A 27,608-nucleotide genomic window follows, 5' to 3' on the forward strand; every position below is an offset into this window, starting at 1 on the left:
GGTTCAGAACTGAGAAAAGAGGGGCTGAGCTGAGCCAGGTGACTGAAATGCCACCTCTGCTGGCAGCATTGGCAGGACAAAAGTTGGTTTGGGGTGAAAAATGCCCAGATAAAAAAGGAGTATTTCTGTCTTGGTGTGTACAGACACTTTTGTGTCCATGTCTAAGGGGGTACAGACACATTTCCAGGTTTTGCTGGAAGGAGGAAATCCTCTCTGAAGGACTACTCTGGTTTGGGAATGGATAGTCTGTGTCTTACCTTGAGGCAGTTCTGGAGCTGAGCAGACAAGTCACCATGAATAATAAAGTGTCTCCCCTGTTCCTGAGCTACTGGGGTTCATTCACCCCTCTGGGATCAACATCCCCAGCCCTGGGCAGCTTTTCTGGCACTCAGTTCATGTTCTTCTCAGTGAACTCCTCAGCTGAATGGAGCTGAGGTGGATCCCACTCCTGAGAGGGGCAGGTGCCACAGTGCTCTGGAAATGCAAAATGCTCTGGAAATGCAAAATACTCCCTCTGCCCTGGCTGAGGAATCCTGTGCCTGGCTCAGCCTTAATCCCAGGTGGATTGTGGGGCTGTCCTGGCTCTCATTGAGATAATAAACGTGCTACAAAAAAGATTCCCTGGGTAGTAAACACGGTGGACCCGTTTTAGATTCCTAAAGCTGTGAACTTCGTCTGGCAGAGAGAAGTTCCACCCAGCGGTTTTTTTTTTTCCGCACCAAAGTAGGTCAATCTAATTATAATTGGCTTTAATGAGCGCTACTCTGCAGTTCTTTACCTGTGGCTGGTTGGCACTCAGAAGTGCAAATGCCTTTGGAGCCTTTGAAAAAAAAAAAAGAAGGAGAAGAGAAATCAAAGAAGTAATTTCTACTCTAATTCATTTCAACTTGAAAGCCTCGGTTATCCACACAGAGGGGGGAGACAATCCTGCAGCAGTGGGAAAAGCCAGAGCAGGGATCAGCAGCCACAGGATGAGGGTGAAAATGCTTTTGGTTCCACGAGGTTTGCCCTGCGAGCTGCCTGGGATTTGGTTTTTGTGTGTGGAGGAGTCACTCCAGAAAAGCCAGCCAGGGTTGTACCAGTTTGGAGCCAAGTCTTTGTGCCTTTAAAGACACTCAGGGCATTAGTGCAGGGAGAGGAAAACACCAAAAAGGAGAATTTGTCATTTAGGCTGTTCCCAAAGCAACATTTATGTACCTGTTTTTCCCCAGAGAGAAGAAAATCTCGTATATCCAGAAATTGTACCTGGTGGCAGCTGATCTTTATCTTGGGGATGGAGCGTTCCCAGGCACTGCTTTGGGGAAGGAAAATGGGTTTGAGAGAGGTGTGGAGTGTTCAGGTGGTGCTGCAGGAGTGGGCTTTTGTTCTCAGAAGATGGAGCTCTTCAGAAATACTGATTGGAAGATGTTTGCTGTGTGCTGAGCCTGCACGAGGAGCAGAAACCTTTCAGGACTCCGTGAGAGGAATCAGCAGTCCCAGAAGGCTGGGGCTGGCCAAGGATTTCTGCCCTGTGTGCCCCCATCAGCTCTAACAGGGCATGGGGTGGTTCTGGTGAGGGCTTTTACTCCAGGTAACTGTTCACAGAGTCACAGAAGAGTTGGGGTTGGAAGGACCTTAAAGGATGGGTTGATGGGGCAGGGCTTGGACTGTGTCCTGCTCTTTTTGGAGCCAGGACAGGTTTAATTCCTGCTCTTCTGCCATTCAGTTTTCCTGCAGCCTTGCCCAGACAGGCTCAGTGGTGACTCAGCTCCTGGTTATGTATGAGGGCCATTCGGGATGCTCAAGGTGAGGGGGTCTCACTGTCTGCACACCGGGTTTGTCTCTCTCTTCAGGGTGACTGAGGGTGAAGGAGACCATCAGCTGTGCCTTTGGCATTGTGGCCTCGTGTTTGAGGCCCCCAGCCTTATGTTCAACCCCAAAATGCCCAGAGGATCATGAGGATATGTTGGATTTTGTTGTGGGCAGTGAAGGGGGTCTGAGGAAGCCTCTGTCCCCAGGAACAGGCAGAGTCCAGCTGTTGTTATCTGTGATAAATAATTGTGACTCATGAAACAAATGGGTGATGACATCCAAACAAAACAAACGGATTGCAAAACTTAATTACACCCCCATAAAGAAATAAAACAGACCCTTACAAAGTCAAGATGCCCTAAAACCTCCCTACTATCCCAAGAATAAAATATGGTAGAACTTTAAATCTGTTCATCCAAGAATAGGTGAATTATGACCGGTTGTAGAGATAACCATTTAGCTTTAGCTGTAAGAAAACCCATATATTAAATACTTAGCAAAAAACCCTGTAAAATGTCTATGTATATGAGATAATTAATATGCACGAAGTAGTTAAGATAAATACTAAATGTAGTAGGTGTGCAGATTTGGGAAGCTTGTCCCATTTCTGTCACCCACCTGGCTGTGCTTGCTTTTACCAGATAATAGACTCCTATTCAAAAACTTAGAGAGACAAGACTTTGTTTATCACAGATTTTGTTGTGGGCAGTGGAGGGGGTCTGAGGAAGCCCCTGCTCCCAGGAACAGGCTGCATCCAGCTGTTGTTATCCCAGTGGGAGCAGGGATGGGGGCCTGGGGAAGGACAAAGCTGCATCTTTGGGTTTTCCCTTCTCCTGGTCCCTCCCACCCTGTGTGTGCTGTGTTTGGGTGTTAAATACGTGTCTGCCACTGTCTGACTGTGCTTTCTGTGTTCTTTTTTGCCAGCCCAGAACTGCAGCCACACCTTGCAGGGCCCCAACGGGACGATCCAGAGCCCGGGCTTTCCCTACGGGTACCCCAATTATGCAAACTGCACGTGGACCATCAGTGCCGAGGAGCAGCACAGGATACAGCTGGTTTTCCACTCCTTTGCACTGGAGGAAGACTTTGATGTGCTCTCCATCTTCGATGGGCTGCCCCAGCAGGGCACTCTGAGAACGAGGTACCCTGTTAATGACAGAGATGTTCCCAAACATTCCCCTGCCTGGGATCCAGCCCGGGGTTGGATGTTTATGCTGCAGTTAAGCTGGGGGTGTTTTCTCCATGAGCAGCTCTTTACAGTTGTTTTGATTTCTTATCTCTGATAGGGTTTGAAATGTTGCTCCCAATGCCTGACAGGAATGATTTATCAGGAGTCATTCTGGGCATCCAGAGAAGTTAATTAGAAACTGGAGCAGCAGGAGGAGAGCAGAGCTGATGTGCAGCTTCCCTCAGTGCCAGCGAGATCCTCGGGGTGGGAGGAGGGTGCTGGGGCTCAGTTGCAGCTCTGCCAAGTGCTTTGAGAGTTTTCCCCCAAAATTTGGGCTGTTCCCAGCAGCTGGGCAGGGGGGATATCTTCTCACATCCAACCAAACTGTTGGATCTTCAGGAGCAAGCAGGTGTTGAATGGTGTGGTAGGAATAGTTTAGGAAGGAAAATCTCCAGGGGTTCTCATATGAGACTTTCAGGTATTAATAGAAAGTTTTATGAGGGGCTGATTTTGAAGAAAAAAATCGTGTGTTGCTTTGGGAGCAAATGTTTTATGAGCCATCAGACTCGTGCAGCCGAAGGAGTCGTGATCTCAGAGCTCCACATCTGAGGCACAGATGAAATCAGCTCTTGTTGTCTGATGTGGTGACTGATTTGCAGCTGAAGCCTGACAGTAACACATCCAAACCCTCACAGAAACAGGGGCAGCACCCGCTGTGAAAATCCTGACAGGAATTCTGGAGTCCTGGGAATCAAATTTGCTTCGAGCCACTTGAGTTCAGGACAAACCCACTGACCTCCAGGGCCTTGTCAAACCCCAGTGGAAAATCTGAGATCCACCCTGGTGAAAATCAGCCCTTTCCATAATGATTTCAGTTATGCAAATAAATCAGAGCTTCAGCTTGCAACTGTGCTCGAGAATCTCGTTAATTAGGGGACCTCATCATTTAATCAGGAGGCAGCAAAGTGCTTTGCTTTGGGTGTAATGGAAAGGGAGGAAAATCTGGTGTCAAATTGGGCTCAGGGAGCTTTGTGGTGAGAAGGTAACGCTGCTCTGAGCTCCTCATCAGCCTGGGCTGGTTGTGGGCAGAAGGAACACAAAGAGGCCACAAAACTGAGGTCCAGTGGGGTCCTGCCCTGGGAATTGGTGGCCCTGCACTGGGGGAAGGTGAGGGGACAGGTGAGGTGCTGCCTCTGCATCCCTGGGGACCTTCAGTGCAGTTGGGGACATGGATGTGAACTGTGGGGTGAAACCAGGAGCCAAAGCCATGGGAGAAGGTTTGATGTCCAAGGAGGAGCTGAGGTGCTCAGGAAATGTGTGTTTTGGTACAATACAGGAGAGGGAAATAAAGGGGGGAGATAAAAAGGTCCTGAGGAGGCTTGTGAGAGCACTTGGAGAGGACTTAGAGAAGCAAGACAGGTCTGGACTCTGCATGGTGGACTCTTCCTTTCTTCCCCTGGATGTTTCTGGATCAGCAACTTCAAAACCTGGGGTTTGCTCCCCCTGAGTTGTTTCTTTGCTCAGCTAAAATCAGTGTTGGGATGATGCTCTTGGGCACATGGTTGAGTTCTCGGGGTGTCCAGTGCAGGGCCAGCAGTTGGACTTGATGATCCTTGTGGGTCCCTCCCAGCTCAGGATATTCTGTGATCCTGTGATGGTTTTTTTGGTACATCAATCTCCCCTCATTAAACTCTGTAACTGTTGCCTAATGTTGTTTTTCTTTTTTTTTTTTTTTTTATTTTTTTTTTTTTTTTATTATTTTTTTTCCTTTCTCTCCCTTCTCCCCCTGACTATCAATTTTGCTTTTTTTTCCCCTGCCTGCTTTCCAAATGTAGCCAATCCATCACGGGAATGCAGCCCTGGAAGATGGATGGCCACGTGTCATTCATCAAAGCTCAGCTTGCCAGGAGGGGACCCAAAATGAGCTGTGAGCAAGGGCAGAACAAGGGAGAGAACTGCAGTGCTTTGTTTCTCCCCCTCCTGAACTCGTGTTTCTTTTGTTTTTGAGTAGCACTGATGTTTTTCAGCAGTTCATGGTTGTCTGTGAGCTCCTCTTGGGGGAAGAGGAGGATGGTGGTGGTGGGAACACTTTGAGCTGCCTCTCCCACTTCAGACTTGGATGTACAGGAATTTCCTGGATGTGCCACAGGGTCATTCCTGGGCTGCTGGGAGGTGTCCCAGCCCGTGGCAGGGGGTGCAATGAGCTGAGCTTTAAGGTCCCTCCCACCCCAAGCCCTTCTGGGTTTGTGAGAAGGGGTTAAAAACCATGTTCCTGGCAAACCCCCCCGTTGTGCTGCAGTGTAATGTGGTGTGAAGGTTCCCTAATAGAATAAGAGCAGGCCTAATGCAATGAGGCATTTGCTAATAAACAGCTTTACTGGATATTAGGGAATTTGCGTGGCGTGTCTGTGATGAGTTGGTGAATCTTAAATGTGGTTTGGAGGCTTAATTGAGACATCCAGGGCTGTTGTCACCGTTCAGCGCCGGGACTTTGCTTCGTTGGCTGAAATCAGAGCTGGTTTCCAAGTCTTTGCTCTCTCAGCTTCTCTCATGGGTTGGTTTTTAGAATCCCAGGCTGGTTTGGGTGGGAAGGGACCTTAAAGATCATCTCATTCCACCCCCTGCCATGGGCAGGGACACTTCCCACTAGCCCAGGTTGCTCCAACTCATCCTTGGACACTCCCAGGGATGGGGCAGCCACAGCTTCTCTGGGCAACCTGTGCCAGGGCCTGCCCACCCTCCCAGGGAGGGATTCCTTCCCTGTTGAAGAGGAGAGACACTACTGGCCTGAAAGTGAAAAGGATCTTTTCCTTCTTCCCTTCTGGACTTTTATTGGAGGGAAAAGAGATTTGATCCAATGTAAATATTGCTTTACCATAGGAGAGAGAGTTAGAATTGTGTCTATAATGCATTATAATATTTATTTGTGTAATAAGTGTAATATAATTCCCATTCCCCCATACTGAGTCTTGTTTTATGTCTGGAAAAAAACCCTCTCACACTGAAGCAATTGTGGGAGGGGGGGCTTGGACTTGGAAATTGGATTTTTGGGGGTCTCAAACTGTTATATACACCTGTATATAATCTAAATTTCCCCCCTGGCAGTTTGACCCCATCACTCCTTGACCTGACACTGCAATTTTTCCCAATTCCTTGGCTTTGAGAGAGGGATCAGTGGGAGAGACTTTGCTGGGAATGCTGAGAGCAGGGAGGGCAGTTTGTCCCTCCTTGGAGCAGGAGATGAGGTTTGTGACATCCCTCCAGTGCCTGGCCAGGACTTCCCCCTTCTCTTCAGCAGAGTTTGTGCTCCTTCCACCAGACCAGACTTTCCCAAAAGCTCATCCTTGAAGTTCCCACCTCCTTTGAACTGCTGTGGGGTCAGAAATGCAAGTGGAGACCTGATTTAACTCTGCACTTCCCCCAGAGCAGCTTTTCCCCTCCCCATTGTGCCTTGATTGTGTCATTGTTCCGGGGGGGGGGGCTCCAATCAGGTCCCTCCCTGATTGCCTTCCCTCTGGGCCAGGCTCACAAACCTGACTGAAATGGGAATATCTGCAGTTATTTCTGGATCCAGGATCGCTGTGGGATGTGGGAGCCCCTCTGCACCTTCCCTGTCCCTGTGACACAACCAGAGAGTTGCTGACAGGAACACCTCCTGCCTTCTTGGAGCTTTTTTCAGCTGCTGCTGATTTGCAGGACATTTTTAATGTGAGAACCTTAAATTGGTTGTGGAACCCCTTATTTGAAGTGTCAGGCTCGCACTCAGATCCAGGGAAAACACATTGTAAGTCAGTCCTTCCAGCTCCCTAATTCTGTTTTCCCAGTGGATTTACACAGCAAATGGAACTGGTCAACTTAGAAAATCAGATTATTTTTTTTTCCTTTCCAGAGATGTTTAAAATTACGTTTGAGAGCCCAAGGGACAGATTATGGGATGTTTTTCCTCACCTGTGAAGCTGCTGAGTGATGCTGGGGCGGCTCAGGGTGTTACAACCCCGTGGGCTTCCCTCCCAGGGAATTGTGTCGTCCTTGGCTGTTCAAACAAAACGTTTCGACGAGACTGAGTTTATTTGCCTAAGAAAATGTTTGGTTTAGCCTGTGGATCAGGGAAAACAAGTGTTCACTGCGGGCAGAGCCTCAGCAGTGCAGGTTGTCTTCCCGGGAGGTGAATATTTATTTACCCAGCTGTGAGGATCCTTCCTTCCCATCCCAGGGATTCCTGGGCAGACATTCCCGTGTCTGCAGCGTGTGCAGGGCTGTGGGAAACGTTTCCAAATCACTCCTGCAAAAAGCTTCACGTTCCCAGCAGAGCAATCCCAGCTGCTGGCACCGTGACCCCCTTGTCTCCCACCCCACATCCCTGTTCCAGATGTTGGTCCTTATTCCAGATGCTCGTCCCTCTTCCCTGACAGGGTGAAGAGGAGCTGCCCTCAGTGTGCTGTGTGTGCAGTTAAAACCCAGATATTTGGCCGCATTTAAGTGACTGAAAGATTTAAGTCTTTTGTTTGAGCTTGGACTGATGAGATGCTTGTGATAAAAGTGGAATTATCCTCTGGGGTGACCCGGTTGCAGCTACACCAGGAGAACCCGCGTCCTGCCTGCTCCTCCTTGATAACCTTTTAATTACTGCTGCAAAAATCAGCCCGGGTGACTTGTGGTTAATTACCAATCAAGAGCACGAAGCTTTTGATCTTAAAAACAGCAGAAGGGGAGGAGGAGGAGAGGGAGAGACAAAAGGAACAGGGAAGGAGAGAATTCCCCCCACCTTCCTCCCCCTGGCAGAGGTGCAAATTTGGGGTGAAAGAACAGGTACTGGGGCTCAAGTCTGTTCAAGAAATTCCTGGAAAACCAGCTGGGAACACACAGGACTGGTGTCAGGATTCTGTGTCCCTCTGAGGTGAGCACAGTTCCTTTTGCTGAGGATAAAGGTAAATAAAGCCCGGGGCTCCTTAAATCCTTTTGTCACCTTCAGTAAACTTCAGAATCCAGCCCCCCTTTCTCCCCTCAGCACAGCCCTTTGTCCTTCCCATTAACTGCCTGGGGAAAAAAAAACAAACCACAAAAACCCACTTAAATTTACAAAAAAACCACCACAAAAAACTCCACTTAAATTTACAAAAAAACCACCACAAAAAACTCCACTTAAATTTACAAAAAAACCACCACAAAAAACTCCACTTAAATTTACAAAAAAACCACCACAAAAAACTCCACTTAAATTTACAAAAAAACCACCACAAAAAACTCCACTTAAATTTAGGTTCTCTGCTTCGTAGAAAAAAAAAAATCCACTTTATTTTAATTTTTTTTTTTTCCCTGGGAAGAGACTCGTCTGAGCTGCTCCAGCAGCGTCGGGACCTTTTGCCCGTTGTTTTGTTCCGAGGAAGTGCTGAGTGCTTAAACTTCGTCTGCCGGGTAATTGCTGGAACTCGATCTGAAAGTCTGGGGCGAGGTAATGGAGTTAATGCAGCTGCAGCAGGGCCCTGCCATTTCCAGGGGCTCCATTCGATTTTGTTTTTTCCCATATTTATTTATTAGGAGAAGGGTGCATCGAGGATGAGTGATAAAAGCAAGATGATTAAATCTGAGGGGGAGCTTTTTTTTTTTCCCTGGCACCACGAGGAGTGTTGGGGGCTCAGGAGGAGGGTTGGCACTGCTGCTCTGGCATGAAGAGATGGGGAGGGGAGGGAGCTTTGCCCTCATTCAGGGGTTAAAGGCCCTGCTTTTCACCCCATTTCTCCAGGTGTGCCCCCCTCGCTGTGTTCAGGGGGTGTTGCTGTTCCTCAGGTAATAATATTTAGTTTCCAGGGTTGTTTCTGTTTTCCCTCAATCGTGCTTACAGGGAGAATTTCCCAACAAACCTGGACGGTGTGGGGTGTGAGTGTGACCCGTGTGTGGCCCCCCAGCCCCTGCCCACCCAGGTAAATCCCCCCTGGATGGGGAGATCTCAAACAGCTTCCATGGATCACTCCTTTTCCTGGCCAGAGATGCTCCTGATAAACTGGGGCTGCACTAATCCTGTCCTCTGGAGCTCTGTGTAAAGTTTATTATCTGGGTTTGAGTGGTTTAGAGTGATCCAGTCCCAGGCACCTCAGTTGTTCCAGACACAGCTGCCTTTATTCTTGGGCTGGAAGGACAATTTCCAGCCCCAGTGGGGGAGTTTTTGGGGTCAGACCGAGTGAGATTGGGTAATTTTTTAGCAGTGGAGGGAGGGAGGCACAGCCCCTGGGTGGTGGTTCTGATTTCCAGAGTCCATGAGGAGGAGCAGGTTGCTGCTGACCCTTCCCAGGAGCAGCAAGTCCTGCTCTGCTCCGGGGGCAAATCCCTTCTCCCAGCTTTCCCAGCTGCAGAATGACACAATCCCAGAGTCCCAGAATGCTCCTGGCCCGAGAACTTTGACATTTATTCCGCTTTTCTTGCATTTCCAGTTGTTCCCAAGGCCTCTCTCTGCTCCCAGGCTGCAGGACACTGGGTTTGCAGGGAGGGGCTGGTGTCCATCCCGGGGGTATTCCCAACACCTCCCCCATGGCAACACTTGTTGTTGTTCCCCACTTTGCTGTGTTCAGCAATAAATAAGCCTTGTGTGATTTCCAGGGGCTTCCAAGGACTTGTTTTTCCTGTTTACTCGATTTCACACCCCCGGGGACTTTTATTTTATTTTTATTTCTTTTTAAGGAAAGACAGAAATAACCCAAAAGTGCCAAGTCCTGAATTGAAGCCTCTGAGCCCTTCTTGGGCTGGATCCAAACCTGCCCAGTGGCAGCTCAGATTTGCCAGGGGGGGGTTACTGGAATTTGATGAACTTTTCCTGTTGAACTGGTGATTTTTCTTTTTTTTTGGTTTGTCACAACGGGACTGGGAACAGAAGTGCCAGAGCTGGTGGGATGTGGTGGAATCATGGAATGGTTTGGGTTGGAAGGGACCTTGAAGCTCATTCCACCCCCCCAGTGCTGCCTGAGAACCTCTTGGAAAAAGGAACATGGAAAGGACAGGATAAAAATAATAAATCACATCCAACTCCACGGGCTTCCCACTCTGTTCCACCGTGTGGAAAATCAAAATATATTGAAATCTGACACTTAGTACCTGCTCCCAGCTTGAGCCATGAAGACCTCATATATCTGAGCTGGCTGGGCTGGCTTCAGGCTCTATAAATTAACACTTTTCTAGTGGGAATTGACCCAAACCCCTCGTTTTAAACGAGTGAAGAAATCCAGGCAGGCTGGGATTTATGGGCTCTGTCACTGTCCCTCCAGCCTGGGCTGCTTGATGGGGTAAGCAAAGGGCTCCAGGGGTTTGATGGATTGTGCTTGGCTTGGAAAAGGCAGGGAATTGCACTTGATTCCCAAACCCTGGGACAGGGAACTGTTCCCAGAGCTCTGGAGAAAATTTATGGAAAAATGGAGGGGTGTGTGTCACTGGGAGAGCCCCAGGAACACAGAAAGAGGCTTATTTATGTTTTTCCCCTTCTGCTCGTTACTGCCTTGATAAGAGAAATACAGAATAACTGTGTCAGAGCCAATGGAGTCGATTATTTAGGAGCAACTTAATTATCCAGCAGAGGGGATGGTTGGGGTGGGAGAAAATGGGGAAACATGAACAGGGAATATTCAAGGAGTTCCTGGTGCCTCTGCAGGTGTTTGCTCAGTGTCTGGTCGTGGCTTTGCCTCCAAAACAAAAAGCAGTTTGGGCTTGAGGATAAATCAGCCCTGGAAGTTGAGCAGGGTTTGAGCTGATCCCGCTGTTCTTGTGTCACTGCTGTTCCTTTTGAGCTGGTTGAGATATTTCTGTGTTGGTTTTTTTGTTTGGTTTTGGTTTGGTTTTTTGTTGCTTTTGTTTTGGTTTTTTTTCTTTGTTTTTTTCTTGTTTTGTTTTTGTTTTGGGGGTTTTTTTTGCTTTGTTTTGGTTTTTTTGTGTTTTTTGTTTGCTTTTTTTTGCTTGGTTGGAGTTTTTTGTTAGTTTTTGTTTGGTTGGTTTTTGGTTTTTTGTTTGTCTTTTTGAGTTTTTTTTTGTGTTTGGGTTTTTTGTCTTTTTTGTTTGTTTGTTTTGGTTTTTTGTTTGGTTTTTTGGGGGGTTTTTTGTTGTTTGTTTTTTTTTTTGGTCCAGAGCATCCTTTCAGCCTTCCAGGGCTGCAGATTAAAGGCCAAGTGTCTCAGTGACACCAGCAAGCTCTGCCTCCAGGATACCACTGGCTTTTCATTGTGGGAGCTGGGAGAGCCCTCAGCTCATGCTCTGCTCACTTATTGATGATTAATGAGAGCCTTCACAGGACCACGTTAACGAGGTTAGGGGGGAAAAAAAAGCTGATATCTCGTTGTAATTGTGTTTTCCTTTAATAAAAGCAGAGAAAAAGGGAGGAAAAACCAACAGAACCACCCAGAAAAAAAGCTGTGCCCCTGCCAAGCCCGAGAATCACGGAATGAGTGAGGCTGGGAAGGAACCATCAGGAGCTGGACTTGCATGATCCTTGTGGGTCCCTCCCAGCTCAGGATGTTCTGTGGTTCTGTGGCCACAGTGGCCCCCCTGGTCCCACATCCCAGGGCACGTGGCCCAGGGTTGTGTCCAGATGGTTCTGGAGGCTGAACAGCCCCAGCTCCCTCAGCCTTTCCTGCTCCCAGAGATGCTCCAGCCCTTCAGCATCTTTCCATCCCTTAATCCATCCCCTGGCCCTGCTGCCCTGAGGAGCCCAGACCTGGAGCAGGCACTCCCCAGGGCTGAGCAGAGCACCAGGATCCCCCCCTGTGACCTGACCTGGCCTGGGGGTTGCCCTGGCATGGTGCAGAGGTGCCAGCCTGGCCCTTGGGGAGCTGTGTCATCTCAGCTGCACACAGCAAAGAGACAGAGAGGTTCATTTGATGGGAAATTTTCCTTAATAGGTGCCTTTAAATTACATGCAGGAAGAGCTCACTGAAGGATGGTGTGGTGTAATTTAATGCTGGGTTAAATGATACAATCCAATGCATTTTCATTAGATGTTCTGAGACACTTCTCCAGCATTTTATGCTTTAAAGGCTGTTGGATTGCCAGCTGCAATAACTATTTTGATTGCAGCCTGAGCTGATGGTGGGCATCCTACCAGAAAAATAATGTGCTGGGGGTTTAATTATGGCACCTGCACTCCAGAATGGGAGCCTGAGTCACTGTGTGTGGTACAGTTGTCCTGGATCCAGTGGGATGGGATAATGTGCAACAGATGGAGGGCAGAGCCAGGGAATGTTCTGTTTTAGGGCAAAAGAAGTGTCAGGTTGTGGGTTGAACCTGCTGAGCAGAGCGGGGTCGGGCTCTGCTCCCAGGGAACAAGGGACAGGAGGAGAGGGAACGGCCTCAGGCTGTGCCAGGGGAGGCTCAGGTTGGACACCAGGAGGAATTTCTGCCTGGAAAGGGTGGTCAGGCCTTGGCAGGGGCTGCCCAGGGAGGTTTGGAGTGCCCAACCCTGGGGGTGTCCCAGGAAGGGCTGGATGTGGCACTGAGTGCTCTGGGCTGAAGGGGGAGAAGGTGGGGATGGGGCACAGGGGGGATCCATGGGCTGGGAGGGCTTTTCCAACCCCAGTGATTCCAGGATTCTGTGAGTGCAGATCCCACCTGGAGCCTGGTCCAGGCTTGACCCTCGTGGCACTGCAGGTTTTTACCCCCCAAACCTGTCCTGACTCCCAGTTTGCTGTCCTGCTGCAGGGGGGGACCCAGACCCCCAAAACATTCCGGGGCCAACCCGAGGGGGAGGCAGGGGGGAGGCCACAAGGAGAGCAGAGGATTTCTGTGCTGCTTTGCTTGGGGGATATTGATTTTTGCAAGGACAAGCTCCTGGAGTGGCATTTCTGGTTTGGTTCCTCACAGCAGGAGGAGAATTAAGCCAATGAAAAACACATTGAAAATCTCACACACAATCAGTGTTGGCTCCAAGCACGTTAAGGGGATAATCACTCAATAATCCATTTGGCCAGAGGTACAGAAGGACTGGAATATGGTTATTGGTGCTGTTGTTACTGCCCTCACCTTCTTGTTATGGCCCTTCATAAAAACGAGGAACAGACTTTGCTGATTTTTTTTTTTCTGTCATGAGGGTGTATTTTTGGTTATTGCTCCCCTAAAGAAGTGATGTCAGAGTTGCTGTTTGGGGCATGAGGCCATTGGGGGATGATTCCATGTTCTCTCCCTCCCATGCTTTCATTTTGCCTGGATTTAGGAGTGTCCTGCCAAGCCTGGCTGTCCTGGGGCTCTGGAACAGGAGAGCTGAGCTTTTCCTGGGGTGGTTTTGAACATGGACAGGGGTAAATTATTGTTCCTTCGAGAGGATGTTGCCTGGGCTCTTCCATCAAAGGAGGAAAAAATGCCAGTTGTGTGTATTGGTTGGAGGCTTCAGAGGAGGAAGAACTTTTATTTTGACTTCCATGAGAAACAGGAGGAATTTCCTCTCCTTCCCAGCACAGGAGGAGACAGGGAGCTCTGTCCAGCACAGGGGAGGAGTTGCTATATAGATATTTTTCCCAATCAAAGCAATATTTCCTGCTTGCTTCTGAGTAAGTTTAGTTTTAGCACTGATGGGGGCACTTTGTGGGCAGAAGGGCTGTCTGATCTCGGGGGGAACACAGTGTTTGGTCCCCTTTTATGCTGCCAGGCAGCCCCTTTGCTGCTGGAGAGACACGAGTGACCCTCTGAGTTGGGTGCCTGGAGGGTTCAATAATTTCTGGAGGCTCAGGAAGCCTGGAAGTTCCCCTGGAAATTGTCTCTCCAGGCAGTGTGGGATCTGTAGCAAGAGTGAGAACAACCCTCAGTTACAATTTCATGCCCTTATGCACAGGCACTTTCTTTTAAGTAGAAAATAGGGGTTGGGTTGGTACAAACGCCCCAGGGCACTGCTGGTGCAGATCCCACTGAATTCCCAGTGATTCCCAGGGAACAGGAGCACTTCCTGACAGGTAAAGGACGTTTCTGCAGCCCTGAATTAAAAGCAACATGTGCAGAGAGTGGGATCCTCTCGGTGCAAAAGCTGCATCTGCTTGGGATGGGGGGAAAAACCCGGATCCATTCCCAAACTCCAAGGGATCAGCTGGGGTGATTAGAGGAGGATAAACTGAGCTGGTTCTGCTCTCCACTGGGGGCTTTTATTAAAGCTGGTCCAGGCATTTCCTGGATTTTGTGAATGTTCAGGAGGCCACTTTAATTAAACTGAGGAATTAATTAATATAAAAAGCAGTGTCACTTCAGTTCTGTGCACGGTGACAGCTGAATCCTTGATCCTGGAACCTTTTATTTGCAGCAGGCAGGAGGAATTGCTCCCCCAGCTTGCCCAGACAGTGGGTTTGATGCCCAGGGTGGGTCAGTGCTGCTTTGCTGGCGTTCAGCCTTGCCCTGGCATCGTGGGCATCAGGAGTGGGCATCAAGAGTGTGAGCTCTGCCAGCAGCTTTAATCAGGTTCTCAGGCAGAGCCCGTCAGATCCCATCAGTCAGAGCTCAATCTGTGGAAAATAATATTTAGGTTTGCTAAATCAGGGCCAGAGTGAGAGTTGGGAAGTTCCCTCACTGCCTCTGGGGCTGCTGATGGGGTTGAGGAGGAATTTCTTGGGCTGGCAGTAAAAATGGTCAGGGGGAGGATGGGGGGCCCCCCAAAATGAAAGATCTGATTTTGTTCTCTGGGTGCTTTTGTCAAATATGAGGAGAGCAAACACCCTGAATCAAAACCACACAGACATTCTTGAAGGTCCCAGTGCTTTGTATCCCAGGAGGTCCTTTGCCCTCCCTGGCAGAAAATCTGGCTCTGCACAACGATGTGGGATGAACCTCGGAGTGTAAGGGGCTTGAAACTTCCTTTTTTCCTGTTTGTCTCGTGCTGCTCTTGCCCCTGTGATCCAGCTTGAACACCCTGGATCTCCAGTGACACCGAGTTCCTGCAGTGCCTGCTGCCCCTGTGGTTTGTGGAAGTCTGGTTTGAGGGCAGAGCAGGGATTGCACCTGAATTTCTGGCCTTGGGAATGGCAGGATGATGAGGTTGCTTTAAAACAAATGTCCTGTCTGGAAACCTGCTCAGAAACCACCTTGGCCAGGGGTGAAGGGGAGGGTTTGTGAGTTATAGAAGGGGAGGGTTTGTGAGTTATAAAAGGGGAGGGGTTGTGAGTTATAAAAGCCCCAGGCAGGTGTTGGTGAGCAAAGTGTGAAGCAGAGAAGGTGGTTTGAGATACAATCAGTAAAGAACCCTATGAGTTCTGCTCAGCCAGAAGATGTTCAGAGCCCAGGCTGGGTTTGCCCAGGGTTTGTTGAACCCCCTTTGTCCCCCACTGTGGGGCTGTGGTGGCTCCAGGGCAGGGATGGGGAGGGGAGTGTGACCCTGCTCCTGTTTTTTTTCCAGGCTAACAGGGTTCCAGCTGCCTGGCACGGGGAGTGTGACCTTGCTGTTGTTTCCTTGCAGGTTGACAGGGTTCCAGCTGCCTGCCCCCGTGGTCAGCTCGGGGGCTCTGCTGTCCCTGTGGCTCGTCAGCGACTACGCCGTGAGCGCCCAAGGCTTCCAGGCCACCTACGAGGGTGAGTGTGCCCAGGGTGCCCAGGAACCACAGCTCTCTCTGCCCACATTTGCCTTGTGGGGATGTCAAACCAAGGGGGGAAGTCTCTGCCAGGATCTGTGCCCGTCCACACGCTCCATCCAGGGCAGGAGGGTCTCGTTCCTATTGAATTTAATGCCCCTTTTTTTCCCCAGATGTTCCTTCCGAGTGCTCAAAACATCCTTAAAAGCTTATTTAATTCCCTGGAATGTCAGGGAGGATGGGTGGTGTGGGTTGGCAGTGGGTTACAGCAGGAGCAGTGTCTGTGCAGCCACTGGGGTATCTCAATTCCTGCACTTTCCTTTCCTTTCTCTTCCCTTCTTTGTTATTTTGCTTTCCCCTGCTCTTTCCTCCCCAAGGACTTAAATTCCCCTCCTGTGTTTCTGGTCATGCAGAGTTTGGTGGTTGTGGGGGTGAAGAGCTGCATGTGCAGGCTTGAAAGCTTCAGGAAGCCCTGGACAGTGGAAGTCCCCAGATTATGGGGGAAAAAAACCTGTTTGTAGTAGAAGGCAGTTCATTTTTTCCTGGGTAAATGACAGATTAACCACGTTAAAATTGAAGTTACACTGATGTTGATTATTGAACCTACAATGCTGTTCATCTCCCCATAAATGTTTTTCTTTAGAGTCCTTAAAATCATCATTAATGCCGAGAACTTCTTGGTAATGAGTCCAAGCAGCCAATTACCCAAGACATTAAGCCAAGCAAATGCTCTCATTGACACGATTGTGGAGCCCTCAGCGTTTTGTGCACTTGATAATTAAATTCTGCTCGAACACCCTCTCATTTCTGATTCAAACCTCTGCTCCTGTGACACCAGGATGTTTCTGTTGGTCCTGATCAGTGTGGGCAGGGGCTCAGAGGGGTCAGCAGTGGTGGTGAAGCTCATCCCACCATCATCCCACTCATCCCAACATCATCCCACCATCATCCCACTCATCCCTGTGAAGTCAGGAACCAGCTCTGCTTATTCCCAGGGTCTGGGATTGCTGGGAATGCTGGTGGTGGGAGCTGGGACTGGTGAGCAGAGCAGGGTGAGGGGGATTCAGGTGTCAGGAAAGTCTCACTGGGGTAAGAAAAGGCAAATCCTGCTTCTCATTTCCCAAATCTCTGCCAGAACAGCTGCCAATCCCTGCCTTTAGCACTTGAGCACATCACTCCCAAATTCTGAGGGCACGTGGCTGCTTTGGCGCTTTCCTGACATTTGGAGTTCATTTTTTGGCATTTACACACAGTTACTTGTACACTCTGTGATGGTTTTTTATTGCAGCAGGTAATCTTGTACAAAGGCTCGGGCCAGGGCTGCCCTTTAGTCACATAGATTTTAAACCATCTGAAGTTTATTTGACTGGTGATTAGGAGGATTTAAAGGGTGTAACCGAGGCGGAAAATAAATGTATTTAAAACTTAACCGGAGCCGGAGTGACACGGGAGCACCAACGCGTTATTTTGAGGGAGGGACAGGGGTTCACCGGCTGAAAGTGCCACCCTGAGCCTGCCCCAAAACAGATGGTTTGGGTCGTTAAAACAGACTTTGGGTTGTTAACGAGGGCTGAAGGAGGTGATAAGTGTGGGTTTGATCCGAGGGCTGTGCTGCTGCTGTAATGCCGTTGCAGTTCGTTGTAATCTATGACTCGGTGAATGGCTTGTGATTCCATAATTCACGTTTAGAGGCAGAACAATGCTCGGAGTTCCTGCAGTAAATGGCTCCGTTCTGATCCCTATCAAAGCCCGCTCATTATTCTCCTCCTCCCTCGGAGCGATCGTCGGGAAACGGCACCAAAAGAAACGGAATTTTAAAATTGGAACGGAATTTTAAAATCGGAACGAAAGCTCTCGGGGACTTTTTTTTTAAAAAAAAAGAAAAGAAAAGGAGGACAGGAGGAAAGTGCCGTTGTTGGAGGCATCAAAGCGACACGAAGCCGTTGTTGCTCACACTGATGCCTGCGCTGCCCCGGCCCTCGGGGGATGCAGCAGTGGAGGTTGGTGTGCTCTGAGTGAACATCTCGGAGTGAACATCTTCCTGGCTCGAGTTAACACCATTCCTGCACGGTGACACCAAGCTGGGGGCAGTGTGGATCGGCTGGAGGGCAGGAGGGCTCTGCAGAGGGACCTGGATAGGTTGGATCCATGGGCTGATTCCAAGGGGATGAGGGTCAAGCAGGCCAAGTGCCGGGTCCTGCCCTTTGGCCACAACAACCCCTGGGGCCAGAGGGGCTGGAGAGCAGCCAGGCAGGGAGGGAGCTGGGATTTGGGATGGACAGGGAGCTGAACAGGAGCCAGAGTGTGCCCAGGGGGACAAGAGGGCCGATGGATCCTGGCCCGACCCCCCCCCCCCCCGGCTCCCCCCTCCTGTCAGGGGGTTGCAGAGCCAGAAGGTCCCCCCTGAGCCTCCTTTGCTCCAGGCTGAGCCCCCCCAGCTCCCTCAGCCCCTCCAGCTGCTCCATTCCCTTCTCCAGCCCCTCAAAGGACCTTTCCCACCTCCCCTCTGGACGTGCCCCCACCCCCCCCATGCCCCAAAGTCCCTCCCCAGTGGAAAACTGTCCCATCCTCCCCCTCCCAGAGGAGCTGAGCCCCCTCCTGTCAGGGGGTCGAGACCTTGGAGCTGCTGGGAGAACCCGAGGGAACAGAGGGGCTTTCCCCCAGTCCCCGGGGGGGTTTTCCAGCCCCAGGTGCCCGAGGTGGGATTTGAGGATCTGCTTCACTTTCCTCTTGGCCCTGTGGGGTTTTTTTTTGCCTTTATGACATTCTTGTGCTGGTGGATGTCCCTTAATCCTCTTTCCCTCATTGTCTGCCTCCCTCATCTTTCTTCATTTAGTGGCTGTGTGTTGCCAGCTTGTTCCTGTCTGCTCTCATTCCCCTGCTCCTCATGTTCTCCCATCGCTCCCTGTCTGCTGTGATTTTTCTCCAGATGCCAAATATCATTTCCCAGCTCAGTAAATAAGAGGAGTTTTCTCCTCATTCCTCCCCGGAAAGCAGCTTTAGGAGGAAACAGAGCAAGGAAAGGCTTCTCCTTGGCCAGGTGTGGCCGTGGTTGTACCTGAGGGGCTGCACATCTGGGGGTTCCGGGCACTGAAATAAAATTAAAGAGGTATAAATAAAATTAAAATATATAAATAAAATTAAAGAGGTATAAATAACATTAAAAAGGTATAAATAAAATTAAAGAGGTATAAATAAAATTTAAAAGGTATAAATAAAATTAGAGGTATAAATAAAGTTAAAAAGGTATAAATAAAATTAAAGAGGTATAAATAAAATTTAAAAGGTATAAATAAAATTAGAGGTATAAATAAAGTTAAAAAGGTATAAGTAAAATTAAAGAGGTATAAATAAAATTTAAAAGGTATAAATAAAATTAAAGAGGTATAAATAAAATTAAAAATATATCAATAAAATTAAAAAGGTGTAAACAAAATTAAAGAGGTATAAATAAAATTAAAGAGATATAAATAAAATTAAAGCAGGGCAGGAGGACTGGGAATGGGGAATTCCCAGCTTTTCCTGGAAGAACAGAGAGAATCTTATTCCCATTGCAAAATAATCCTTTGATATGAAGGTAATTTTTTGACTGAAGAGGTTCCTTTCACGAAACATCAGCAGTTCTTGTGAGGAAGCTCCATTTCGGAATGTTATAAGTTTGAAAATATTTAAATTAAACTTGACTGTCCCTTGAATTGAACATCATTTCCCAATTAGCCCCGTTCACCCTCAGACTGGGGGATTTTTCTCCTCCTTTTATGACTAAAACGATTCTCCAAAAAACCCCAAAGCAGCTGTGGAGTTTTTTTTGCATTTCAGCTGCAGGAGAATTTCCAAGCAGGCCCAGCTATAAATAATTTTCCCAGGACGGTCTCATCTCGTGACAAATCTGCCTAAAGATTGAAATGACCAAAAAATGAGCGATATTTCCATTTCTGGCAGATGTGTGGAGTTAATATTCAGGCACATGCCCAGACTGCAGTGGGGAATTAATTCCTCCCACCTGATGAATGCCCAGCAAATAAATTGGGCAAGTCTTTACCAGTAAGAGGAAAAGTGATATAAATTCCACCTGGTTCCCTCAATAATGCTAATAAAGGCTCCTGATGAAGAGCAGCTGGTTTTTCAGTTGACTAATGCAGGGAGAAAATCAGATTATGTTGTTGGTTTTTTTAAGCTGCTCTGGGAATGCAGAGATGGGGAGAAATAAAAAGGGGTTTAAGGAAAAGCAGAATTATTGAGGTTGGAACAAAACCTCCATCAGGTTTTGTTATACAGGATCATCACCTTGTATAAATTTATTTATTTAATTGTATAAATTAATTTATTTAATTTATATTGTATAAATTTATTTATTTATTTTATTTTATTGTATAAATTTATTTATTTTATTTATTTTGTTATACAGGATCATCACCTTGTATTTTCGTGGAGGTGTTTGTGTCCTGACAAGGACACAATTTATCCACATGTCTATAAAAGAAGGGGGATGTGACTGTATAAAAAAGGGATAGAAATAGGATATAGAAGGGTGTAAATATATTTATAAAGGGAGACAGAGGGCTGGGAATACATAGAAATATAAAATGACAAGTGGAAAGAAACATTTTAAGTGTGAATATATAAAAAGATAAACTGTAAGTAGAAATAAAATTAAAAAGATATAAATAAAATTAGAAATATAAATAAAATTAAAAGATATAAAAAAATTAACGAAATATAAATACAAGTAAAATATATAAATAAAATTAGAGATAAATAAAATTAAAGAGATATAAATAAAATTAAAAAGAGATAAATAAAATAAAAAAGAGATAAATAAAAAATTATAAATAAAATTAAAAAGAGATAAATAAAAATATATAAATAAAATTAAAGAGATATAAATAAAATATATATAAATAGATATAGTAGGTATCTATAATAGACATTAATTGTATATTTAATATATAATAGATATAAATAAAATGGAAAAGAAATATGAAAGAAATAAGTGTAAAAGACAAAGGATGCAATAATGTTGAATATTTTTTATTAAGGAATCCTGATCTGTGTAACTTTTTAGAGGTGTAATTTTGGGAGGGGATATTTTTTGGCTTTTCTCTTGCCCTCCAAGCCAAATTTCCTGGAGAAGCCCCCGGAGATCCCCGAGGGTTTCCCGGGAAAAGGGGGGAGGTTTTCCCTTCCCAGGCAGTTCTATTCCAGCTGCAGCAAATTCTCTGCAGACACTCGGGGCTGATTGAAAAGAGCCAATTCTGCTGCCAGAGCTGTGCTGATTTTAAGAAATTAGGAGCTTTAAACACCGAGGGAAACAGCCCCAAGGAAATGGCACTGAAAGCTCTGCTCCTGCTCAGCACAAACTGCTCCTCCTTGGCTGCCTTGTTGGGAGAGTTGGGCAAACACCGTTAGAAAATACAATTAAATATTGGGCCTGGCCCTCTTTTTTGGCTTAACCCAGAATTTCCTGGCTGGGGGATGTGTTGCCCCCCGTGCTGCTGCATTTCCCCCTTTTCCCACCTTTCCAGGGCAGACAAATGGATCAGTTTAAGTTCTTTCTGTCTTTGGAAACAGAGGTTTCAAGACTTTTGTTTTTTCTCCTAAAACCTGTCCAAATTAGGTTCTGATTTTGATGGAGCAGCGCTGTGCTTGGGGGAGGAAAAACCCAACTCCAAATTAAAAAGCCACAAAAGCAAAATAAAAACTAAAAGCTCAAAAAAAGCAAAACTAAAAGGCCACAAAACCAAAACTAAAAGGCCACAAAAGCAAAACAAAAACTAAAAAGGCACAAAAGCAAAACTAAAACTAAAAGGTCACAAAACTAAAACTAAAAGGCCACAAAAGCAAAACAAAAACTGAAACCTCAAAAAAACAAAACTAAAAAGCCACAAAACCAAAACAAAACCTAAAAAGCCACAAAAGCAAAACTAAAAGGCCACAAAAGCCAAACAAAAACTGAAACCTCAAAAAACCCCAAAACTAAAAAGCCACAAAACCAAAACTAAAACTAAAAAGCCACAAAACCAAAACAAAAACTAAAAAGCCACAAAACCAAAACAAAAACTAAAAAGCCACAAAACCAAAACAAAAACTAAAAAGCCACAAACCCAAAACAAAAACTAAAAAGCCACAAAACCAAAACTAAAAGGTAACAAAACCAAAACAAAACCTCAAAAGCCACAAACCCCAAACTAAAAAGCCACAAAAGCAAAACAAAAACTGAAACCTCAAAAAAACAAACAAAACTAAAAAGCCACAAAACTAAAACTAAAAGGTCACAAACCTAAAAGTAAAAAGCCAGGATTTTTGGAGCCAGGGTGGACAGTTGATGTTCTAATCTCGTTTATGGTGTAAAGTCCTAATTCTGTGTCCCTGAGGTGGGGACGGGCCCCAGGTGGGACTGGATGACCTTGGAGGGCTTTTCCAACCCTTGGAGGGATTTTGGGAAACCTGGAGAGGGGCAGAACGAGCTGGAGTTTTTCTGGGCAGGGTTAACACAGCCCTGGCAAACAGGGAGCAGGGAATGGTGCCCTGGGATGTGTGCAGGGAGCTGTTCACCCAGCACAGAGCATTTGATGTTCCCCTTGTCTGCAAGGAATCAGTGCCGGGCTGACATGAAAACCAGAGCAGGAGGAAGGCAGGGCAGGGTGTCAATAATACTGAGTGACGGGGTTGTTTTACACGGGGCAGCGGCTGGAAGGGAGGAAGGTTTATAATTAGATTTCAAGCATAGCCTGGGATTGATTCTGTCTCCAATTAAGTGGTTTTTTTTTTTTTTTTTCGACTTAATGTAAAATATTTGGTTGGCAACAGGTTTGCCTGTCATGTGGGTTCAGAGATTTCATGGCTCTTTGGAATTCTTCCATGGAGTCTCAGCTCTGTGTCCCTGTTTGTCAGCTCCTGCTGCATTCCATATGCATTCCAGGCTGGGAATGAGGGGGTTTGCACACTCAGCTGTTCACTCACGGGTGGGGAGGGGTGGCTGCAAAACCCAGGGAGAGGAATAACAGGCTTTATATCCCAAATGAACCTGAGCTCCTGGGAAAACTGGGAATCCGTACCTTGGTGTGTGTCAAAAAGCCCAAAACTGCTCCAGAACTCACTGGTGGGTTTGACCAGAGTGGTTGTTTTATGAACAATTTTTAAAGCACAAAAAGAGGAATCTAAAATCTGTTTTTTTCTGTTTCTTTCCACTTGTCTCTGTTTGATCCTTTTCGTTCCACAGAGGAAAAAAAAACTGTTCTGGTCACAGGCACATCCCAGTCCCTTGGAATGGGGATGGAACTGGCACACAGTGGTGGCTCCTCAGTTGTTTTTCCCAGCCTTTGGCAGGGAAAAACACACCCTGGGGCTCCCAGATCGTGGCCAATAAATGTTGAGATGTAAAAAAATGCAGCAACCAAAGCAGGTGTTTGCCCCTTGCAGTGTTTGTGAGCTCGGGGTCACATCAGACACCCCTAAACCAAACTCCCCCATTAGAAGGTGAGGCAATAAATGCCAATAACTGTGCTGGCTGCTGGGTTCTCCTGGGAACTGGGGGTTAGGGGTGTTGGGCTGGCACTTGATGTTCATGGATGGCACTTTTTTGGGTGGGGGTTCAGGTGCAAAGCCCTGCAGGGGCTCGGAGCAGGAAGAGGATTCTGCCCCTGAGGAGCAGGTTGGCTCTGGGTACCCAGAGCCTCAAGGTCAAGGTTTTGAGCTGGTGCTGCTTTGTTAAGCCCCTGCTCCAAGCCTGGGGCTCTGCTGACTTGCAGGAGCTGCATCTGAGGGAGGGAAAATCCCTTTAAAGCCCCACTTGAGTCAGTTCTGTGGTCTGTGCCAGGCTGTGCCCAGCACGGTGCCCAGGGGGGCTGGGCCAGACCCCGCTGGTGTTGGCTGAGTGATTCCAGTGGGTTTTCTTGGTGCAGGCACTTCATTCCAGAGTGCTGCTGGTGCTGCTGGGGTGGGATCTCACCTGGAGCACGTGGATTGGGGAGGAATCCCGTGGATCTGCTGCGGTGGGTGATGCCCAGGCTGCAGGAGATGATGCAGCTCCTCGTGGCCCTGCTCATTCCCAGAGGTTTGTGGGGTTGGCACCGGGAACCTGGGCTGCCCAGGGGGGTGTTTGGAGCTGTGCCAGCCTGGAATCACTGCTCTGGGAAATGTCAGGGCTGGGCACCAGGGCACGAGTTGGTGGCTGTGCTGCTCCCACCCCTCGTGCTGCCGTTCAGACGAGGGCAGAGGCAAAGCTCGCCCTAAAATCTGTGTATTTTTGGGATATCCTTCCCGTGCTTCCCCTCCAAATCCGGCTGTGTCTGTTGGCATTTCAGATTCCACCACCTCCCCCCGGGGATGGAGGAGCCAACCTCGCCGTCCCCCTGCTCTTTTAGCAAAACAAAAGATGCTTATTACTTAAACGAGCTCCCAGCAACTCTGCCTTAATACACCACTAATTGATTTTAGGGCTCGAAAGCAGCAGAGCTCATTAGCATCTGCTGACTCAGCACAGCAGAGGGTGGGGGGCAGGGACTGACCCAGCTCTAAATGAAGTCGGGGGAATATCAAGCGGCTCGTATCGATTTGCATATGCAAATGAGATCAATCAGTGCAGCCGCCGGAGAGCGGGAACGTTGATGATCTGCAAACAGGAGCCGGGATTGAGCCTTTGAGCAAACACCTCGATGGGGTTACAACACCAGGGAGGTGCCAAGGCCCTGCTCGGAGAAGGGAGAGGAAAAAGTAGCCCAGAAAACCCCGGAGAATTTATGAGACCTTCAGTTTTGCCTCTGTTTTGGTGCTGGTTTGTAGGGAACCAGACAGGTGTTCTGAGTCAGAGCCCCTGAAAGAGCAGCTCAGCCAAGAGGCCTCTGAGATAAGGCAGGAACCCACTAAAAGACCTTGGGAAGCCTGGGAAGGAGAGAAAAGAAGCTGCTAATTCCTGCAGAGGAATACCTGTTTGAGTACCTGCACTTCAAGATAAAAATAAGATAGAAAAACCTGCTTTAAGCTCACACCACTTATAGGATATACACTGGTATATATTTAGCAATAATAGCTTGTTATTAAAAGGTCTGAAAGAAGTGTGTGAGCTGAAAAAAATGGGTGTAACAGCATAAAAGGTAGATCCCTGTGTGCCTTCTCTTCTGCACCTTAGAAATCAATGCATAAGTGTGATAAAAGTATGTTAATGTGAGGATTGGAGGCCTTTTTCTGCCATTTATCTGGGGAGGACGAGGACGAAGAATAAAGCCTCAGACTTAGGATGCAGTCAGATTGTCCTTCTTAACGACTAAAAGAGGTACCAGGAAAGTGCAAAACTGCATCAGGAAAGTGTTTAGGTGTTGGCAGTGGTTGGCAGAGGAGGGCTCCTTGTGCCTGGGGTCGTGGAGTCGGAATATCCTGAGCTGGAAGGGACCATGAGGAACATCAAAGTGCAGCTCCTGGCCCTGCCCAGACACCCCAACAATCCCACCCTCAGAGTGCTGTCCAGGCACTTCTTGAACAACACCTTGGGGTTGCTCTGTGTGACTGGGAAGAGGTGTTGGAAAATCCCCCCTTGGATGTCCCCCAGCCCAGCTCTGTGAGGGCACCTCAGGAAGGGCTCTCACTGTGCTGCTGCTTTCCTAAAACTTTCATTTTCACCCCTTCTCACCCCTTTTTTTTGTGGCTTTGCTATAATAGAGAGGCCTTTCTTTTCAATCAGGGCTCTATTTGCAGTCCTTGGGTGCCTTTGGGTTCGTTTCAAGCTGCATTTCCAGAAAAAAAATCCCCACTAACGAGCTGGGTGAAAATTGCAGCCTGAGTGCCAAGGCAATTTTGGTTGAAAGGCTTGTCCTTCACTGCCACTCCATCCTCACCCAGGCCCTCCACATCCTCCACCCTCACAGCCAGGGGAGCTGGGAGGAGGAGGAGGATGCTGAGGGTGGGCTCTCACCTCTGGAAAAAAACCTTATTGCTCCTAAAATGTTCAGGATTCTTGCCCTGGCACTTCACCTTTTGGGTTTTTTTGGGGGGGGCTTTGCTCAGCCTGAGTGGGTCTATCTTAATTCCAATTAAATGAGGATTTAATTAACTTTATCTCCGCTTCCAGAAGGGAACACAGAGCCTGTGTGGTGATCTGGGGCTCTGATTTACCTGCAGTCTCACCTTGAGCAGGATTCAGGTGGAGGAAGCTCTGGGATTTGCTGTCAGGGAAGGAAAAAAGCCCCTTGTCCCTTGGTGGGGGTGTGTTCTTGACATTCTTCCTTTAATCTCTGTCATTCACTGAGCTTGGATGTCGTTGCTGAGCCCCCAGAGCAGAGTCAGACACAGACCAACCTGCCCAAACTCCAGATCCTGAAGGATGCTGGGCACTTCTTTGGGGTTCTGCCTCGAAAAGCTGCTCAGTCCCTGGGAGGTTTCCCCTCTGTTACACCAATTTTTCCATTCCTGGAGTCAAATCAAGGTGTTTTATCCTGCACAGGAGCTGTTGGGGCAGAGGGAGGCCCGTTCAGGTTGGCTCAGCTCCTGCAGCTGAACGAGGAGGGTGCAGTGGGCAAGAGGGTTTTTTTTCTCCTGCTTTAATCTCCCCTCTTGCCCCAGGTAACAACTGCTCTGACAATTCCAAACCTTCCCTCCCTCAGCTCAGACAACCTTCTCAGCTCTAGGCAGGATTTATGGCTTTAAAATGGCTCCTGAGTTTCAGGTGGATGCTCTGCTTTTCCTGGGCTGGAGCTTTGTTAGGCTGGACTGGCTGATGTTCTAGTGGAGCTTTATTAGGCTGGACTGGTTGACATTCTAGTGGAGCTTTGTTAGGCTGGACTGGCTGACATTCTAGTGGAGCTTTGTTAGGCTGGACTGGCTGACATTCTAGTGGAGCTTTATTAAGCTGGTTTGACATTCTAGTGGAGCTTTATTAGGCTGGACTGGCTGATGTTGTGCTGGAGCTTTGTTAGGCTGGACTGGTTGATGTTCTGCTGGAGCTTTGTTAGGCTGGACTGGCTGATGTTGTGCTGGAGCTCTGTTAGCTGTGCCTGAAAAGGTCCCCAGGAGACACTGGAGGCTGAGGAAAAGCAGAGGGGCCTCATTCCAGGCAGGAGCTGCTGCTGGGTGAGCATTTTGGGGAGGTGACAGGGAACAGCACCTGGAACACCACCAGCACCTCGGGAAAAAAATGTGCTTTTCCCACGTGCATCTGCTCTGCCCAGGTGTAAAACCAGCAATGAAATGCAGTTTGAAGGAAGGGGGAGAAGTTCTAATTCTGATTATTGTGGGCTGGAGTGGCTGGAGCATCATCTCACCGGGGCTGTGCTCAGCTGGGGAAGGTCACTGTGGCTCTGGAGTGTCCCCTGGAAACCCTCTGGTGTTATTAGGGAGGAAAAACAGCGATTATTCAAGCCCAGAAAGGCTCAGTGATATTATTATTATTCATAAGAACAGGGGCTGTCAATCAGCAGTGCCTGAAATGCAGAGCAAAATAAACATTTCACCTTGTGCAAGTGCTGATAGATGTGACCCCTGTTTCTTTGGGATGTGCCAAGCCTTGGAAAATGCTTTTTATTTATTTATTTTTTTTCCCTGAAGGTGATGGTGAAACCTGATGTTAAATAACAAGACAATGCAACCCTTCAGAATTAATAAAAATAGAAACCTGAAGTAAACATCCTTCAGATTGAACTGCTTGGGGAAGATTAGTCAATGCATTTCCTCTGCTGGGAGAGTGGTGCTTTTAGTGGAAAAGGGAAAAAAACCACAAAAATGGGTGAAATTGGCTGTAAACAACGTGCCCTCTCCAATTTTACAGGGAAAAAACTGCAACAGGTTCCAATTTGTTCCTGAAAATTGGCTTTTTGCACATTCTCTTTTCTGCTGGGAGTATTTAATCCCTAATGATTGCCTACTAATTCTTCATCTTTTTTTTTTTTTCCCTGCAAGAAGTTTAATTACTTAAGAGTGCTTAATTACTGATGGGTAGGTCTGATATGACCGATGGCCACTTGAAAGGGATAAAACTGAACCTCCCCTGAAAGAGAACTCAATCAGGTTCTCACGTGAAGTATCTGCAATCCTGAACCTTTTAACACCAAATTACTGCCCATCCAGCTCCCAGGAAAGAGGGAGGATTTTGGGAAACATTTGTATTTTCTGGGCAATGAAGGGTAATTATTCCAACTCCAGCT

At 47.6% G+C, this 27,608-nt stretch overlaps 1 protein-coding gene across 1 annotated transcript in view; it reads left to right on the plus strand.

Annotated features, from left to right (window-relative positions):
* The window catches only part of CSMD2 (CUB and Sushi multiple domains 2), a 245,256-nt gene that overhangs the window by 16,740 nt on the left and 200,908 nt on the right, over positions 1–27,608 (plus strand). Inside the window, exons 3-4 of the mRNA XM_051794414.1 lie at positions 2,716–2,932; positions 15,363–15,475. Of these exons, the coding sequence (XP_051650374.1) occupies positions 2,716–2,932; positions 15,363–15,475 (330 nt within the window). The remainder of the gene's footprint in view (positions 1–2,715; positions 2,933–15,362; positions 15,476–27,608) is intronic.

The sequence above is a fragment of the Manacus candei genome, unplaced genomic scaffold, assembly GCF_025592945.1.
Source record: "Manacus candei isolate 608988 ecotype Guabito, Panama unplaced genomic scaffold, ASM2559294v1 h1tg000038l, whole genome shotgun sequence".
In the NCBI taxonomy this organism is placed as follows: Eukaryota; Metazoa; Chordata; class Aves; order Passeriformes; family Pipridae; genus Manacus; species Manacus candei.